This window comes from Lissotriton vulgaris, chromosome 1_1 (assembly GCF_964263255.1).
Source record: "Lissotriton vulgaris chromosome 1_1, aLisVul1.2, whole genome shotgun sequence".
In the NCBI taxonomy this organism is placed as follows: domain Eukaryota; kingdom Metazoa; phylum Chordata; class Amphibia; order Caudata; family Salamandridae; genus Lissotriton; species Lissotriton vulgaris.
The window spans coordinates 1,020,854,479-1,020,872,058 of record NC_141685.1 but is presented as its reverse complement, the minus strand read 5'-3'; the positions used below and the strand labels follow the sequence as shown (position 1 = coordinate 1,020,872,058).

General features: G+C 44.5%; 1 protein-coding gene across 1 annotated transcript in view; it reads left to right on the top strand.

Annotated features, from left to right (window-relative positions):
• Nucleotides 1–17,580, top strand: part of LOC147748440 (potassium channel subfamily T member 2-like) — an 834,500-nt gene that overhangs the window by 810,352 nt on the left and 6,568 nt on the right. The window contains exons 27-29 of the mRNA XM_086928190.1: nucleotides 4,221–4,349; nucleotides 6,513–6,816; nucleotides 10,652–10,736. Coding sequence (XP_086784316.1) covers nucleotides 4,221–4,349; nucleotides 6,513–6,816; nucleotides 10,652–10,736 — 518 coding nt within the window. The remainder of the gene's footprint in view (nucleotides 1–4,220; nucleotides 4,350–6,512; nucleotides 6,817–10,651; nucleotides 10,737–17,580) is intronic.

Below are 17,580 nucleotides of genomic sequence, written 5' to 3'. Positions count from 1 at the left end.
TAACTCAGACACTCTGTTCATCACCACCTCCTTTTCTAAATCGTTTTTGGCCACTATAGGTGTGGCAGGGTATACTCAGACATGAGTCCCTTTCTCACTGCTCCATCAGGATTCAAGCAAGCCGGGCCGAAGAAGGCTGAAATGCCAGAAACCGGTCCCCGGTAGCTTGTCTCCTTTCTGGTGAAGAATTGGCTTGGTAGTTTAGTCTGCCCTGTTCCCATGATGCACTGGGCCAGGGACAGACTGATTTGCATATAGCCAGGTTCTGAGCTGGGATGGGGCAGTGAGATAAATAACGGTGATGGATCAAGCCCTGATCTTTGGACTGGGTAAGAGTGGTCTGTTTAACTCAGACACTCTGTTCATCACCACCTCCTTTTCTAAATCGTTTTTGGCCACTATAGGTGTGGCAGGGTATACTCAGACATGAGTCCCTTTCTCACTGCTCCATCAGGATTCAAGCAAGCCGGGCCGAAGAAGGCTGAAATGCCAGAAACCGGTCCCCGGTAGCTTGTCTCCTTTCTGGTGAAGAATTGGCTTGGTAGTTTAGTCTGCCCTGTTCCCATGATGCACTGGGCCAGGGACAGACTGATTTGCATATAGCCAGGTTCTGAGCTGGGATGGGGCAGTGAGATAAATAACGGTGATGGATCAAGCCCTGATCTTTGGACTGGGTAAGAGTGGTCTGTTTAACTCAGAAACTCTGTTCATCACCACCTCCTTTTCTAAATCGTTTTTGGCCACTATAGGTGTGGCAGGGTATACTCAGACATGAGTCCCTTTCTCACTGCTCCATCAGGATTCAAGCAAGCCGGGCCGAAGAAGGCTGAAATGCCAGAAACCGGTCCCCGGTAGCTTGTCTCCTTTCTGGTGAAGAATTGGCTTGGTAGTTTAGTCTGCCCTGTTCCCATGATGCACTGGGCCAGGGACAGACTGATTTGCATATAGCCAGGTTCTGAGCTGGGATGGGGCAGTGAGATAAATAACGGTGATGGATCAAGCCCTGATCTTTGGACTGGGTAAGAGTGGTCTGTTTAACTCAGACACTCTGTTCATCACCACCTCCTTTTCTAAATTGCTTATTTTCTAACACATCCCCAGACTCCTCATTGTAGTCTGAAGAGCCTTTGTTAATCAGTGAGTTAGAGTTGCCTAGCGCAGCCCCCGATTCAATACCTCTACCAATAGCACCTCTCCCTTTATATCCAACTCTTGCTGCTGCTCGGCGCCCCCTCCCAAGCTCGTGTGCTGCTCTCCCCCAGCACCCAGCTACCTTCGTGGGCTCGACTAAACCCACACCACGCTCCTCCACTGCTTCCTCCAGCACACCCAGGCTGTCCTCACATCGAGGGCTATCTGAGCCCTCTGCCGCCATACAACTCCGCTGAAAGTCTGGAGATTTCAGGCACTTTGGGAAAAAAACGGGCGGAGACACTTCCGAGGCTGCCTCCGCTTGTGTTTTTGCTTCTCCAAGCCTCCGCGCCTCTGAGCCTGATTGAGAGACCGCTATCTGCAGTCTCTCCTGCCGCCACACAGATCCGTGGCAGCGCGCTCCCTCTCTGCAGTAGGAACGCCACAGTAAACGCTGCCACGGACGCCGCCTCCACCGACTTAGAACCTCCAGCCGCCGGGACCTCAGCGTCTCCGTACCCGCACCCTGAACTAAGAAAAGAGCAAAATCGCTCCGAAAGCCGCCGCCTGTGCTCGCCTACGGTAGCTTACACCGCCACACCTCCAAACACCCGCGACCCGCTGATTAGCCGGCCGCCATGTTTTCCTGTGTACGTTTCTGTCTGGATTTGGTTGACTCAAGTCTTATTGCCAATTTTGTTTAAAGTATATGCTAACTTACAACCATGTATTGAGAGCAGGTATATCTCTAGTAAACATCCTTGTATCTGTATATGGCAACTATGCTTAGATTCCAGCATTCTCACTTTAGTCATCAGTAGATACTGTCTGGTAATTCGTTTTTTTTTTCATAACATGTAGTAAGTCTGTGGTTCTCAACAAGTAGGTATCTCTATAGGTTTGGGTTTAAACCATTCGGTAGTGGTCTTCAGAACTAGTGTTCAGAGAGAATTTTGTAAGTGGCTGACCATAGGTGTCCACTACTGAACTGGGACGGGTATGCCCAGACGTGGGTCCCGTGCTCTCGAATGCCACTGGAGTCAAGCTATCCAGGCTGATGAGGGCTGAAAGCCCGAAACCGGTCCTAGGATGCTTGTTTCTAGTCCAGGGAGGACCTGGCCTGGCAGTTCGGCTGGACTGTTCCCATTGGGCACAGGGTCAAGACTGATTTGCATATGGCTGGGTCCAAACTGGAATGGCATGGTGAGCAAAAAAACGATGGATTTAGGCCCAGAACTCTGTACTGGGGTGAATGTATGACATTGTTCTGCATTCTGTCAATCAATTGTTCTTTTTGCACTTGTTACCCCGAGTCGGGCGGGTATGCCCAGACATGGGTCCTGTGCTCTCCATGTCACTGGAGTCAAGCTATCCTGGCTGATGAGGGCTAAAAGCCTGAAACTGGTCCTAGCATGCTTGTTTCCAGTCCAGGGAGGACCTGACCTGGCAGTTCGTGCTGGGCTGTTCCCATTCGGCGCAGGGTCAAGACTGATTTGCATATGGCTGGATCCAAACTTGAATGGCATGGTGAGCAAAAAAACGATGGGTTTAGGCCCAGATCTCTGTACTGGGGTGAATGTATGACATTGTTCTGAATTCTGTCCATCAATTGTTCTTTTTGTTCTACTGAACTGTAGGCCGAGCCTTCAATTAAAGAGAAGTGTGTCTTGATGTGATCCTCATGACTAAACATATTTGCTCCATACACAGCTCTAGGAGGGCAGGTGAAACTGGGGCGTTGGTCTACTTTCCTGTGAATTAAAATGTGTGTCATCTATGAAGTTAAAAATAAAACTCCAAATGATCTGAAATGATATCATGTGACAGGAATAGACTTGTGCATGTAGCTTTTTCCATCATGACCTGGATCACAGGTACATCCTCAAAAGGGCACTAATGCTTTGCGGACCAGACGTAGAGATTCTGAGAAATCTATCGGTCACTAGACCATGGGGTCTTGCATGCTCACGCTCTCTCCGGTAGTTTAGGTAAACCCTGAGGTTATACATTAAATATATATGGATCTCTTACTTGGATAACATAAGCAGAAGAGATGCTTGCCTTCTTCTCCAGCAACTTTACAAACAACCTCACCATGAACAACAGTGTTTAGTTTTACAAACTGCTATCAAATGCCCTTGAACCAAATCTTTAGCTACAATAAAAGCTCAAACTCACAAAGCTCCAGGAACTAGAGACTGAAATGTGGTAACAGGACTGATAAGAAATCCCATCTGCTAATCACTAAGCCCTCCATGGTTCAGGAAATTGTGTATATTTTCATTTCATGCGCAACTTACATTCATAGTGATTTGTTTAAATTGGTACCTGCGACACATCCTCAGCAAACACTTTTTTAAATGAATACACGGTTTTAAAAATATTGGTAGTATTTTCAAAAACACTTGTTTAAAATAATGTTTTTGTTTGTGTGTGCGTTTAACTTTATACATCTGTAAGACTTAACTAAGGCCTTATGTATTAATGACATAATGGATGCAAAAGTATTTCATTCAAAGTTACTATTGATCGGCTCTGTAGCAGCTGAGCTTTGGTCTTCAACAATCCTGACAAGTGTGACTGACTCACCAACCGTCCGAACGGGGGGGGGGGGGGGGGGGGGGGGCTAAGGTGTGGTATTAAGATGCGCAAAACACCTTTTGTTGGTATGCATTGTTGCAAAGTTGGTATGGGTGTTTGCAATATGAAATCCTTGCAAACAATCCATAAGCACCTCTGACATACATCATGATGGAGTTGATACTGGGCTACATCCTGTAGCTGCTTAATTATAGTTTGTTTGACGTTCATGTCTAAAGATGCTCACACACATTCTCCCACAAATAGTGGAAAGAGTAGACATTATTTAAACGATGAATGCCTGTCATGCTCTTAGTGCCCCTCCACTGGTCTCCATGGAGTCAGCATCATGGAGATATTGTTAGGGGTCACACATAAACAGCCTGTCTCCCTCTGAGCGTCCTTCATCTGCCCTTCAGCCGATTACACAACCCTCTTTCAACCCAGCCCCTGGTCCACTCCTCTTTCCGACCATCCTCTGATGCCTTCTTTTCTCTCTCTTCCAACAGCTGAAGGTGACGGAGGAGGACCTGTGGATCCGATCCTATGGGCGCTTGTACCAAAAGCTGTGCTCCACTTCGGGGGACATTCCTATTGGCATCTACCGCACAGAGAGCCAGATGTTTGCAGCCTCAGAGGTGCTTTATGTGTGGGTCTAAACTCAACTTCACCACCCTACGCGGTTCTTGGTCAATTTAGATTCGCTTTCAAAGGGAGGCTGCCTCGGCAGAACTACACACAGAATGGGGAAGCTCTACATATTTTAGCCCAGATTTACTAACATTTTGCATCAGAGTTGCGTCCCTTTTTTGGCACAGTCCAGAGGCAAAATGTATGTCGAAATTTACTGAGCAAAGCCTGATGCGCATGGCTTAGTAAAAAACAAGTTAAGCAATGCATTGCATAGCGTTGCCTTGTGTTACCTTGCTTCGGAGGACGTTCCCTGGGCTGAGCATTGGCATTCCTGTGCACCCACCCATGGATTTTGACACAAACCCAGATTTGCTAAAGTTATCTGGGCTTGCACCAAAATGCTGCTCCTACCCAAGACTGGCGTAATGAGGAGGAATATCTTTATTTCTCCTCGTTGCTTCCTCTTTGCATGTGTGTTGCATTCTGTTGCACATATGCACAGAGAAATACGCCTCTAAGAATAGTTTTGGTGCAGGAATGTGTCTCTTCCTACACTGTTCAGACCACAACGCTGGCCCCGATCTTGGTGGCACAAGGTGCCTGCCCTGACGCCAGGCTGCCACAAGTGGGCCAGCGCGACGAGAGGGCAGAAGTGTGCCATATCTTAGTAGATATGGTACATTTCTGCTGTCTCCCTTTTAGGCAATGCAATGCAGCAAGTTCCCTTTCTGCATTGCGTTGCATGAAAGGTTGGCAAATCTGGAGCTCAGTTTCCAATTTTGATGCCTCATGAATATGTACAACTGCAAAGCAGTGCTTAATTTGAGCCCGAGGTTTAAGGTGCTGGGTACCAGCACTTAATTGTCAGCACCTGGGCATGTGACAGTCTGCCACTAGCTAGCGCTGACTGACTAATTTAGAGATAACAACAGTTAATTATAAACACCGTATACATTAACCCGTTCCTTCACGCACCTCGGGTGAGCTGTGCTAGTGACGGAACGGTTCCGTCACGGCCCGCTCGCCGCACCTGCTATTGAGCAGCCGCGTTCGTGCACAGCTCACCCGAGGCGCGTGACGGAGCGGTTCCGTCACAAGCGCAGGTGAGCTGTGCGACCCCACCCCCTAGCACTGCAGCGGAATTGCCGCCGCAGTGAAGGTGTTAAAAATGAATATTACCTGCCACCCAAGCCATTCTTATAGGTTGGGGGCCTGAAATAGTCTGAATTGTCACACTTGTAGAAGTGTGAACGTTAGTACTTGTGTTGTTTCTATCATCGGCAGGACTGGCAGGGGCAATGTGTGACACAAGGTGCAGTGGCCTCCTGACGAGAGCCCAGGCACTTATTTGTTTGCAAATTCAGCACTGCTGCAAAGCAATAGATATGTAGAAAATGCTTTTATTGCTGCAACTATTTTGCTTTCTCCATCACAGACCCTCACACTTTGTATTTCAGCCTCCCTGCTCCTTCCTCATAACACAGACTGTAGGCTCTCCTTTCTCTCCTCTGACTCTCTTCTTTTAGTCAGTCGCCTACTCTGTATTCCGTCCTCTCCCCCTGCCTCGCCTTTCCTTCTTCGTCGAGGTGGTACCAGAGTAATATGGACGAAATACTGTCTGACTAAGAAATACTATTCTACATGTTTTACAACAATATTACCCTATTAGGGTTTATAATAAAAAAAATTACACCAAGTGGGACAATCTTGTAAATGATATTTAGGACAAAGTATTTCTTTTCCTGTCTTCCTTTCTCTTGGGCTGTGCACGCAGCTATCTTCTCTTATCTGCAATGCCTGGGAAATGAAGCTGTAATTTGTGCTGTTTTGAATCACATCCTAAACTGTCTGCAATTACAAACGGAACGCTGAAAATGATGTATTCTATTTTACTCCTACTAAACTATTAGACTTTTTTCTGACTTTATAGCCTACTTTTATAATGTCTATTACCTGACCTTTTAATCTCGTATCAATCATTGTGTATTCCTTTTATGATGTGACTTGTCTGGCTCGGTAGAGCCGAATAACAATGTTCTCTGACTGGCTGGCTGTGTACTGAATGGAGCCAGAACAAGTCTTGGAGCTGGATTGGGTCGTAGAGTGAGGAAGGTTTAATTGTCCTAAAAGGTTCATGTGACATTGAGACATTGTGCTTACGTCCACAGTCCCAGGTCTCGATTAGTGTGGAAGACTGTGAAGACACCAGGGACACCAGGGAGCCCATTGTCTGTCGGATCAACCACCGGAACTCCACGTCGAGTGACCAGTCCGACCACCCGCTCCTGCGGCGCAAGAGCATGCAGTGGGCCAGGAGGCTGAGCCGCAAGGGGGCGCGTCAGCCCAACAAATCAGCCACAGAACGGATCAGCCAGCAGCGCATGACCCTCTACCGCCGGTCCGAGAGGCAGGAGCTGAACGCCCTGGTGAAAACACGCATGAAGCACTTGGGCCTTGCAGGAGCTGGTTACAGTACGTCATTTTGTGATTATGGGTTGAGGAGTTGTCATTATGGGTTTGAGAAGTTGTGGTTTCGGGTTGAAAAGTGGCCTAGTGTAGGATAGGGGTTCTATCTGGGATCTGTTGGAGAACAGAATCATCTTGCATCATCTCAGACTTGAGCTGATGAAAATCCCACCCATGGTCAATAACCCGATACCTACTGGTGCCGCCTCAAAACGCCCTAGAACATTACTATCTTACAATCCACCTGTGCCTTTTTTATTGCAGTGTAAAGTGGATATGCTTTCACCCCTTACTCCAACTAGTGATATGTAGTGATCCTGGTCTGTCAAAATCTACAACGTCCTGGGAATGTTTTTGGCACGCCAGTTCTGGTTACATCATTGCTGAATGCAAATGTTTGAAGGTGCGCAAACAATTTACTAACCACTATAAGAGACAGCTAACTGAACGTCCCTATGCCCTATCTTAATGTGTATGTTAAAAATGAGAATGAGTATATTACTGCACGGAATGGCAGGAAATCCTTCTCAGGACACAAGCCAACCCACAGGCCCAGATTTACAAACACTTACTTTTTTTAACGGAGACATAGTATGATCCCATAACACACACTGTAAGACCAGACATCTCTCCATTAACCACTTAATGGCAATAACCGACCTCTGTGTTACACGTCACACATAAACAGTCCTTATATTCTTGATGCCCCACTGTTCACTTCCAGTATGTTGGTTCTTACCTTCCTTAAGCAGTGTGTGTCACTGCTATGCCAATACCGATGATGGAGTGTGTCACTTGGAGAGTGAACTTGCAATTACAGGAGTAGGACAAGGCGGCCAAGCAGCCATTACTCTGCTCATAACGGGGCGCCCTGTGTGTGCCCTCTATGTAACCTGCTCACACCACTCGTATTGGTGTCTATTCTTAATTCTCAAAGATGAGGCACCCATTTTGCATAATATGTTTGCATGTGGAAAATATATGTAGCAGAATGGTAGGGAATAATGTACAGGGTGAAAGTTGATGGAGGGGTGCCTGTGTTCTGAGAGTGGAAGTGGATATTGATGTTATTTATATGCATCTCCCTTATACATTTAAGCAGCGTTTGGGCACTCCTGATGGGTATGAAGATGCCTTGTAGATCCTTGGTGCATAGGTGGAGGCGTTTTTCATTTTCTTTTTTGCACTTCTTCATCTCTAGCGTGATGGTGCCCTGGCTTTGGGCACTAAAGAGCCACCGCTGGTGGTGAGCTTGTTAGCCAGATCAGCAGAGGTTCCAGTTGTGATAGCTTTGTAGATACAGCAACTGTTTTTGAGGATGGTGCAGGCCGACAAGGTGATAAAAGCAGCTGACAAGTTATGTTATGTTATGTTATGTTAAAAGTGCTTGTTACCGCGCAAGGACACCAATTGGTTTCATGGCGCTCAAAGACAGGTGGAGAAAAGACGCAGGGAGTGAAGAGACTAATCGTAAGCAAGATGGAACAGAGGAGTCTTCAAGAGTTTACGGAAGGTGATGTAGTCCGGAGTGAGCCGGATTGAGAGGGGAAGGGAGTTCCAGGTAGGGGATCCATCCTGTTGGGGGTGATGTGGTATATTTCTTACAAAGCTTTGGGTGGTATGTAGGATTTCCTTGAGGTGACCTTTGTAGCCTGGGAGGCCATGAAGCAAGGCGTTGCCACAGACCAGGAGGAGTCCTGCCTGGTTCAGTGTCTTTTTCGGGGGATGCTACATAATGTGGCTGAAGATATTAAACCTACCACATGAGAAGGATCACTTCTAACAACATAAATGGCCAGCTCTTCAATTAGATTTACCATTCACGTTTTGCTACTAAAATTCCACAAGTGCCTGCATTAATGACACTAGAATTGTGAATGACCAACTCTTCAGCACTTATCCTTCTGGTGGCGGCAATATACCACACTGTCTTTTATTAACAAATCAAAGAACATGATGTTCAACTCTCCATTGCCTGTTATTGTGAAGGTGCCAAACATATCCAGTAATCCTATAAAAGCATATTTGAGAAAGGCAAGGACCATACTTCATCACCTATCCTTTTGATGATTCTACATCAACTCAACTCTAGGGTCTAGATTTCAGTTCGGAACACTTCTCAGGCCACTGTTCTCCCATGCCCACTGGATGACAGCGTTCATCACTCTCTGGCCCTCACTATTGCAGCATACACTTGGAACAACTGACACTTGTGAAAAGCTTGCCTTGGCTAGTCTGAGTCACACACCGAACTGTGCTTTGAGCCTACTACATCTTAAAAGGCCAGCAAAATGAGTGACTTTCCTCCTCTTGAACATCAACTGGTACCCTAGGGTATTTTCTACTTTGAATCCTACCATTTACCGGCCGCCCTTCACTGCTAGTCTTCTCTTACCATACATAATGTCATGCTTACCACTCCAGTGCACTGTATCCTGTCTTTATTACCTGTGTGCAGGATTTAGGCACCCGGCTAAAATAACGCAACTAGAGGGTGTCCATCACAAACACACCTGACTGTGCTTCCACCTGACCTTCGCATCTAGCATAGTTAAGAGTACGCTCAGAGTGGTGCCTGGTTCTGTATTGACATAGGGATGCATAATGGAGAGCAGCACTTTCTATTATGTGTTTTTATGCCACTATGAAAGAGTTCATTCGTTGCAGACATAAAAATGCATCATACAGATAACAGTTGCGCTAGGCATTGGTTATGCTTTACAGTCTATTTATAAACTTGTGGTAAAAAGATGGGGATTAACCTCTACGCATGGTGTGGTAAACTCTATTTTTAATGTTTGATACAGTAGTTTAAGCAGGTAAAATCTGATGGTAAGTTCCTGTGAAAAAAAAACTGGAGTAAGCACAGTTTGGCACTGGGGTTAACCAAGCACAAATGCCATGTGGGGCTGTTTTACCCATCTCGTCCATATCTAAATGATACGATACGCATAATACTCTTCAAATCCCTCCGCAGTGATATAGTCCATGAAACACAGAAGTTGATGGTAGAGGGCAGATACTTTTAATGGTCTCTTCAATGTATACTGGAATTCTAAAGATCGGACCTGGAACTGACAAAAAGTGATGGGAGGAATGCTGGTAAGTAGCCTATGCCAGCTCCAGGGTGTATTTTTTTTGCAATCCATCATTTTTCGCCCACTGTGCCACCCTGGACACAGGCCTCCCTTATGCATACCACTGACACTTGCTCTGTCAATGACTCTGTGGTAGCATTCAAATCAATCATTTTGCCCACTGTACCACTCTGGACAGAGGCCTGCCTTACACAAATCAGTACTGACCCTGCTCATCACTGGAACAGTCCATCCTGAGCTGCCAGACGAGGCCCCCGTCCAGAAGGGAACACAAACAACCCCAGACCAGTTTCCAGCTTGTTAGGTCTAGTTGGGCAGGGAGGTATAGCTTGGATCGTGTGGGACAGTGAGAAGGGGACCCATGACTGGGCATACCCATTCCACTTAGGGCATTCGAGATCTGACTGGAGCACCTGATTTAGAGTTCAGTGGTTAAGCCAAATCCACCAGTTTCTGAGGAAATTTAAAGTAAGAGGAGAATCCACTGGTTGAATTCCCACCATAGGGCTAATATTGTATATGAAATTCAGTAAGTCACATTTCAATGTTTAAGTTTGTTAGACGTGAATTAGCACGGTGAATGAGAATCCACTCTATACAGTTCATGTGTGCATGTTCCCTGCTTTCAGTTTCTCAAGTCTGTTCCTTACGGGAACACAATGTGGATCCGCTGGGAAATTAACCAAGATTGAACCACTGGTAGGACACTTTGTTAATCTTATGTTTACTTTCTCTCTTTACAGTGGACATGATGGACCATGATAACACTCTTTCGTACATCCTTATCAACCCACCACCCGACACTCGACTGGAACTCAACGATGTGGTGTAAGTTGTCTCGCAATCTTCTTGTGCTACCGCAAACTACATATGTAGCTTTTCCTAGCTAGAAATTTCCACTTAGCTCCCTTCCTTGCTCTTATCGAACATTTTTTCAATGACATATTTATAAAGCACAAACACCGTCTCTAGATAGGGTTTCCAGGCGCTCCAAATCACAGTAAGAGAAAAGAGCTTTAGTTGGAATGCAAGAGTTGGAATGCAAGAGTTAAGCTGTTAGTTTCTTGAGGAATAAAGATCCAGAAGTATTATGATGTCATTCTCTAGTGAGTGCATTCCAGGTTTTAGCAGCTCGGTAGGTAAGGTAGCTTCCTCCCATGGTCTAACACTCTTTATAATGGGGGTTGTCAAGAGCTTGGCAATGGCATCCACTGATCTAAGAAAATTGGTGTAACAGTGGAAATATGTTGCCCTTTTTTGCCATTTTCTCTAAAAGGGATGGGTGAGGCATTGATTCTGACTATTATTCACTGGGAGCTGTGAATTTTCCTTAGATGTTCAATGTTGTGGTGATGTCTCGGAATGTTAAGAATCCGTCTGGCCACGCATTCTGAATGACCTATAGAAAATACATTAGATATTGAGGCAGTCTGGAGTCGAAGCGTTTCTGTAAGCCAGATGGACTGTGATAAGGTACAGGAACTAACGGGCCTATCAGATTAGCAGATGAGGTAAGCATATTGGATGCTGGTCAATTGATCCCCAATTGACCAGGCCTTAAGCACCCCTGTAAGTCCCTAGTAAGTGGTACCCCTGGTACCTAGAGAACAGGTACTAAAGAGGGTTCCCAAGAGCTGCAGCATACATTGTGCCACAAAAAGGGACCCAGCACCAAACGCATGCAGACTGTCACTGCAGGGTGCATGGAAAGGTGCTCTAAAAGGTGAAAACACAACATGGTATACACCCTGTGTGCCATGTCCCCTAACACTGCATGTAATATCACCCCTACAGCAAGCCTTACAACCTTAAGGCAGGGTGCATTATATTACATGTCAGGACACATATGCATGAGCAGATATGCCCATGTGATGGCAACTTCAATTACTGACAGTACAAGTGAACAGGGAAGCCATCTTAAGGTATGTACTCCGCACTGGTCACAACATGTTTCCCAGCTACATAATGGCATCCCTGAAACCTATGGTGTTTGGTATCAAACACCTTGTATTAATAAACCTACACCGATTCCATTGATGGATTTATTAATGCATGCACCCAGAGGGTACTTTAGAGGTACCCCCTGAAAACCTACGACCTCTAGTGTATTTGCTGACTGGTCCTGTCTAGCCTGCCGCCACAGACGCGTTTCTGACCCCCTGAGGTGAGAGTCCAAGCTCTCTGAGGTCAGAAACAATGCCTGCTTTGGCATGAGATGTTATCACCTCCTCCAAGCAAGATGACTGGGAATCAGCATATCAAGGCAAGACACTTTAAAGGCCTCTGCCACCTTTGATATGCAACCCAAGCATCCCCCAGACATGCAAAATGCCACCCCCTATCCAGGGCGCATTTGGCAACAGGACAGGTGGGATAATTAGCTAGTCAGGAGGTGTGTTCACCCTCAGGCTAGTATTTGAAAAATAGGGGACCCCTACAATACTAGGTTTGCTATACGTAGGGAAATAAACAGTGTAGGCAAAGTGTAAGTATAGCAAACATTCAATTAATAAGTGCCATATCTCTCAAAGCAAAAAACATTTATACTACACTAGCAGCCCGCCCCAGCGTTGCCTGGGGCAGAAAGGGGCTGGGGGCAGTACACCCGCTCCTGCCCCGACCCCCTCCCGCACCGACTCCCTCCCGCCCCGACTCACTCCCGCCCCCCTCCCGCCCGACTCACTCGCGCCCCCCTCCCGCCCTGACTCACTCGCGCCCCCTCCCGCCCCGACTCACTCGCGCTCCGATATTTTCCTTTACTGCTGCCTCCTTCTTGCCTCCCCCTGCATCACAGTCTCGCACTGAACTTTCCCTTTCCTTACCTGTGCCGCCGCTCGTCACTGCACCGCCGCTCCTCCTTCCTCGTCATCACGCACGTCGCGTTGCGGTCAACACGCACGTCGCATCGCAGCCAGCGCTAGGTCCCGGCCGGCGCTACTTTCAGGGGACTACTTTGTTTACAAACTTAATTTTATTAATTTACTTTTTTTAAAATGTATATAGCCTATGTGCATCTACACACCCTGACATTTTCATAGATGTATCGGGTGTGTAGATTGGCGCTGTTGTTCCCGAGTTTACCTGGCCAAAAGGTGCAAGTTCTCTCTTTATAATAGTAGTATAGAGTATAGATAAAATGAAAAGCGACCTAACTACTGCTATTATACATATTGCAACACAAAATACTTTGATATAAACATTTTATTTCATATTTTAGAGTCAGACATGATTAATTCTCAAATATTTTTTTCATTTTATAGTTCATTAAATTGTGAGATCTATAAGCATAGAAATTGATTATTTACATAAAAAGAACAAAAAAGACACACAAAAATGACAAAATGTCACACAGGACCGGTATATATTATGTTGTTGTAGGCAAAGCGGTTGGATTTCACTACGCGCGTTTCGGCAATCTGCCTTCATCAGGTGACTGTCATTTACACATACATTGAACAAGACATGTACTGAAAGAAAAAATACAAATATATATATATATATATATATATATATATATATATGTACATTATGTACAACGGTCGCATATGAATTGTTACAAATTCTATTTACAAATATCAATAAGAGAAACAAGGTCACTATTTACATTAAAATTTATATAGAAACCAATTGAAATATATACAAACATTGCAGCTTATACATTACAATCCTTTTTGTTAAACTGTAAGGAAATTGTTAAATTGTTTTTTGAGTTTAAACAGACACTCCAGACCAATTCCATGTTCGTATTATCCTAACCGTTTTCTGTCTAAGAAACAGATGCTCTATCTCATATATATATGCACCCTCAGTTTATTCAGAAAAAAAGAGAAAACTGGATAAACAGTGTTGTATCCTACAGGAATTCTGTCTAGATCTCTAGTGTTCCTCTCATAGTGTCAGCGGATAACCTCTAGTGGCTCCAGAAAGGTGTAAGAAATATATAGCATACATGGAGGATGAAAACAAAGAGAAAAAGCAGATCAAAAGACCAATTCACATATTTCGCATTAAGAGTCTCTGAATGGGTAGTAAACTAGTAAATTTAATTGTTACAGATGCTTAATCCTAGGCCGGATAAGTTCTATTTTATCATATTTTAAAAAATACTTACATCGATTTTGTTTTTGGATTAGCAATTTGGCAACTGATATTCCTTTTCTACAGTGCCATCTGGCATCTATAAATATATTAGTTCTTGCTGCGGCACATGATAGACCTGTAAATGATCAGTAAGGACACATTTTTAATGCATTGAACTTTTTTGTTACTAAGGAAGTAATTAGCAGATTCTTATTATTATGTCCCTTGTGTATTGGGTAATAGTTGTTATCTGCCAATAATAGTGCTAGCAGATATGATAATATTTACACGTGCCACTTATAGCCTAAAGGTATAGCATCGTTCTTTATCGATTATGACGCAAACTGTAGCTTGACTCAGATCGATGACACATATACGAAAAATGGAAAATCATATGCAATTCAGACCAGTAATTGCATTTATAGTCGGAGGCCCCAATCGACCTAGGTGGACAAACAGAAGAACGTCTAATTGTAGGTATTGGGGCTTTAAATTACAATGATCTAGCAGATTTACGATCCAAAAAGCTCTTATTACCTTGTAGCATTTACAGTAGAACGTTCAGATAGTGGGTCCGAGGAGTAAACAATGGTGTCAATATCACGCGAAGCAAGCAATAAATAGCTGCATAAAGAAGAGATGCAGATACGAACACTTATTCAGGTTGATCTAAACATAATTAAGTTGAATGCTATGTATTCCTAACTTTAATTCAAGAAATAAACATGGTAAATACCTTGTTTAATTCTAAAAATGCTGTTCGGAAAACTGGTAGGGTTCAAGACAGGACATGCGGAGGCTTTTGCAGCAGTTATTCAGTTCTAAACAGCCGAGAAATAAAGAGAACAGCTATTCAGATGACCGCTATTAAATGATAATATGCCGAAGAAAGGGAAGAAAGAAAACAAACGCTTTCCCGATTCTAATCTTACCTTCATGCTGTTTATTATTATCAAAACGTCGGACCTCCCGATAGTCTTCCGTGGTACGTGCAACACGCAGTTCTCACGGAAGCTCAAAGTGTGTATTTATACCAGAATGATTCCCGCGTTGTTGCTAACTAATTACGAACACCTGTGTATCAACAAAGCGCACTGCTGGTGACGTCGGTGTTCTCCGACTAATGGGCATGGAAATAGAAAGCAGACATGCTGGTGAACAAATACGACAAAGTTACGGTGTATATTCAAGTATATATAGAGTGGTCCCAGACAGAACACAACAGATTTAAGAAAATCACAATGTTTGAGTTAAATACATTTAGAAAAATAAATCCTTTAAGGTGCAAGGTGTTTTTATTTTCACCGCACCAAAGTCAATCAATGATCAAAAAATATATACACAATATACACGAGTTCAATACGCCCACAGGGAAAAGGGGGAAGGTACTGGGGAAAGGGTACACATTTTATGATAGTTTAACATCACTAATCAAAGTTTTCATGTGCATGACTCTACAGATCACAATCACGAAAGTTAATAGATCCCCATACGTGGGGTCAGAAAATAATACGTGAACATCAAAACAACATTTCAAATAGAAACTCCTATTCAGCTGTATACATCAGGCTATCCTTAGGAGTTCTGGATTGTAGAAAAAAGTCTACGTTTCGACCCTGGGATTGTAGGACAATAGATCCTTACTACGCGGGTCTTCGTCAGGACGTGAAGGGAGGAGGGGGGGTAGGGTGGGGCTGTTTCCTAGACAGAAATAGAAGTATATTAAAAACCGGTCTCAAGAAGAGTCCCAAGATAGTAAATCTTGTTACGTTCAAGGTATCTACATTTAAACTTAAAATAAACTGAGCTACAAAAGGAGGAAGAGTTTTTATACTGAGGATCGGATCATGATTTACATAAAATTACCTGGTGAGTAATCAAAAGGTGGCCTGAAAAATTGTCCCTTGTCGTTGTCGTGACGTAATTATGCCAGTATATGTCCGTATCTAAAGACCATGATAAAAATGATGACAGGGGCACCATTTAATTATTATTACCGCCACAAAATCGACATCAGCAATAGTCATCATTGTTACTTGATATAGAACCTACCCTTGTATTAAGGTATGGTTTGATGAATGGAATCAATCGTGATTATTCTTGACTGCACCTCCATCGTTATGGGGTAGAGTAGGGAAACTCAGACTGTTAATTTATACATCTGAAAATGCAAGCATTTAAAAACGAAGTCAGGAAATATACATTAGGGACTGCATCATATGGTAGTAGAGGAGCGCTGGCAAAACGCCCACAGGTACCGCCTTTAGGCCACTCACCATGAAGGGATGATCGAAGAGGATCGATCGTTATATTCTTTGATTTCGCCTCCGTCGTGGCGAGGTGAAAAAGTAGATATATAGCTTTCACTTCTAATCTAAAAAAAACGGTAAAAAACCGAAGTCAGGAGATAATCTAGCGGCTTACTAAAATGCGTTAATGGAGCGCGTGAGCAACCGCCCACACAACCCGCCCGGAGGACACTCACCCTGAAGAGATTAGTTGCAGGATTTTGGGAGCAAAAGAGTGCAGCGTCTTGCACCGTCAGGCTAGCACCAGGAAGTGCTGCCTTGGTAACAGGTAGAAGTTACCAGGCTTGCGTGAAGAAAGACTCATGTTGCCATAGACACGCTGATGCGGTAGAGGAAAGACTCCCGTGTTGGAAAATCAGATACATAATTTATACGGAGATTCTTATTGTGACCCTGCTGGTCCTTCCTCCTTCCTCCGTGGACAACAGCAAAATAAGGTGATTTTCGACTCAAATACCCCTGGTGAAAAGGCCACAAGTACAGGCCCAAAAAACGAAAATCACTGAAAAATCAGCACAATCCCAATCCATCCATGCCCTCCATAATGTTTAAATTCAAGACAACCCACAGAAAGACTAGGCCCATGCAAGACTCACTACCCCTGGGCATAAATAAAGGTTGAAAAGTAGGCAAAATGGTTGCAGGCCTAACAACAAAGCCTGCATTCAAAATGGCCACTTGCCTGCCAGCACATGGCCAGTGCCTGTAGCTGCACTCAAAATGGCCACCAGCCACATGGCCTGTCCCTCCCCATGAACACCCCCAAAAATCGAAAAACACTGCAAAATCAGCACAATCCCATTCCATCCATGCCCTCCATGATGTTTAAGTTCAAGACAGCCCACAGAAAGACTAGGCCCATGCTAGACTCAAATACCCCTGGTGAAAAGGCCACAAGTACAGCCCCAAAAAACGAAAATCACTGAAAAATCAGCACAATCCCATTCCATCCATGGCCTCCATGATGTTTAAGTTCAAGACAGCCCACAGAAAGACTAGGCCCATGCTAGACTCAAATACCCCTGGTGAAAAGGCCACAAGTACAGCCCCAATTACTTCAAATTGCCATGATGAAAAACTTTTTTATTTTTCGTACCTGCTTCTACCTCCAAACCAAGGGGGTTGCAATGGGGGCTGCCTTTGCCCCGGATTTGGCTATAATTTTCATGTCCATGTATGAGGATATGTTCATACACAATGATGTCAATCCATTCAGACCACAAATAAATATGTGGATGAGATACATTGACGACATCATCTGTATCTGGTCAGGTACCGAGGTG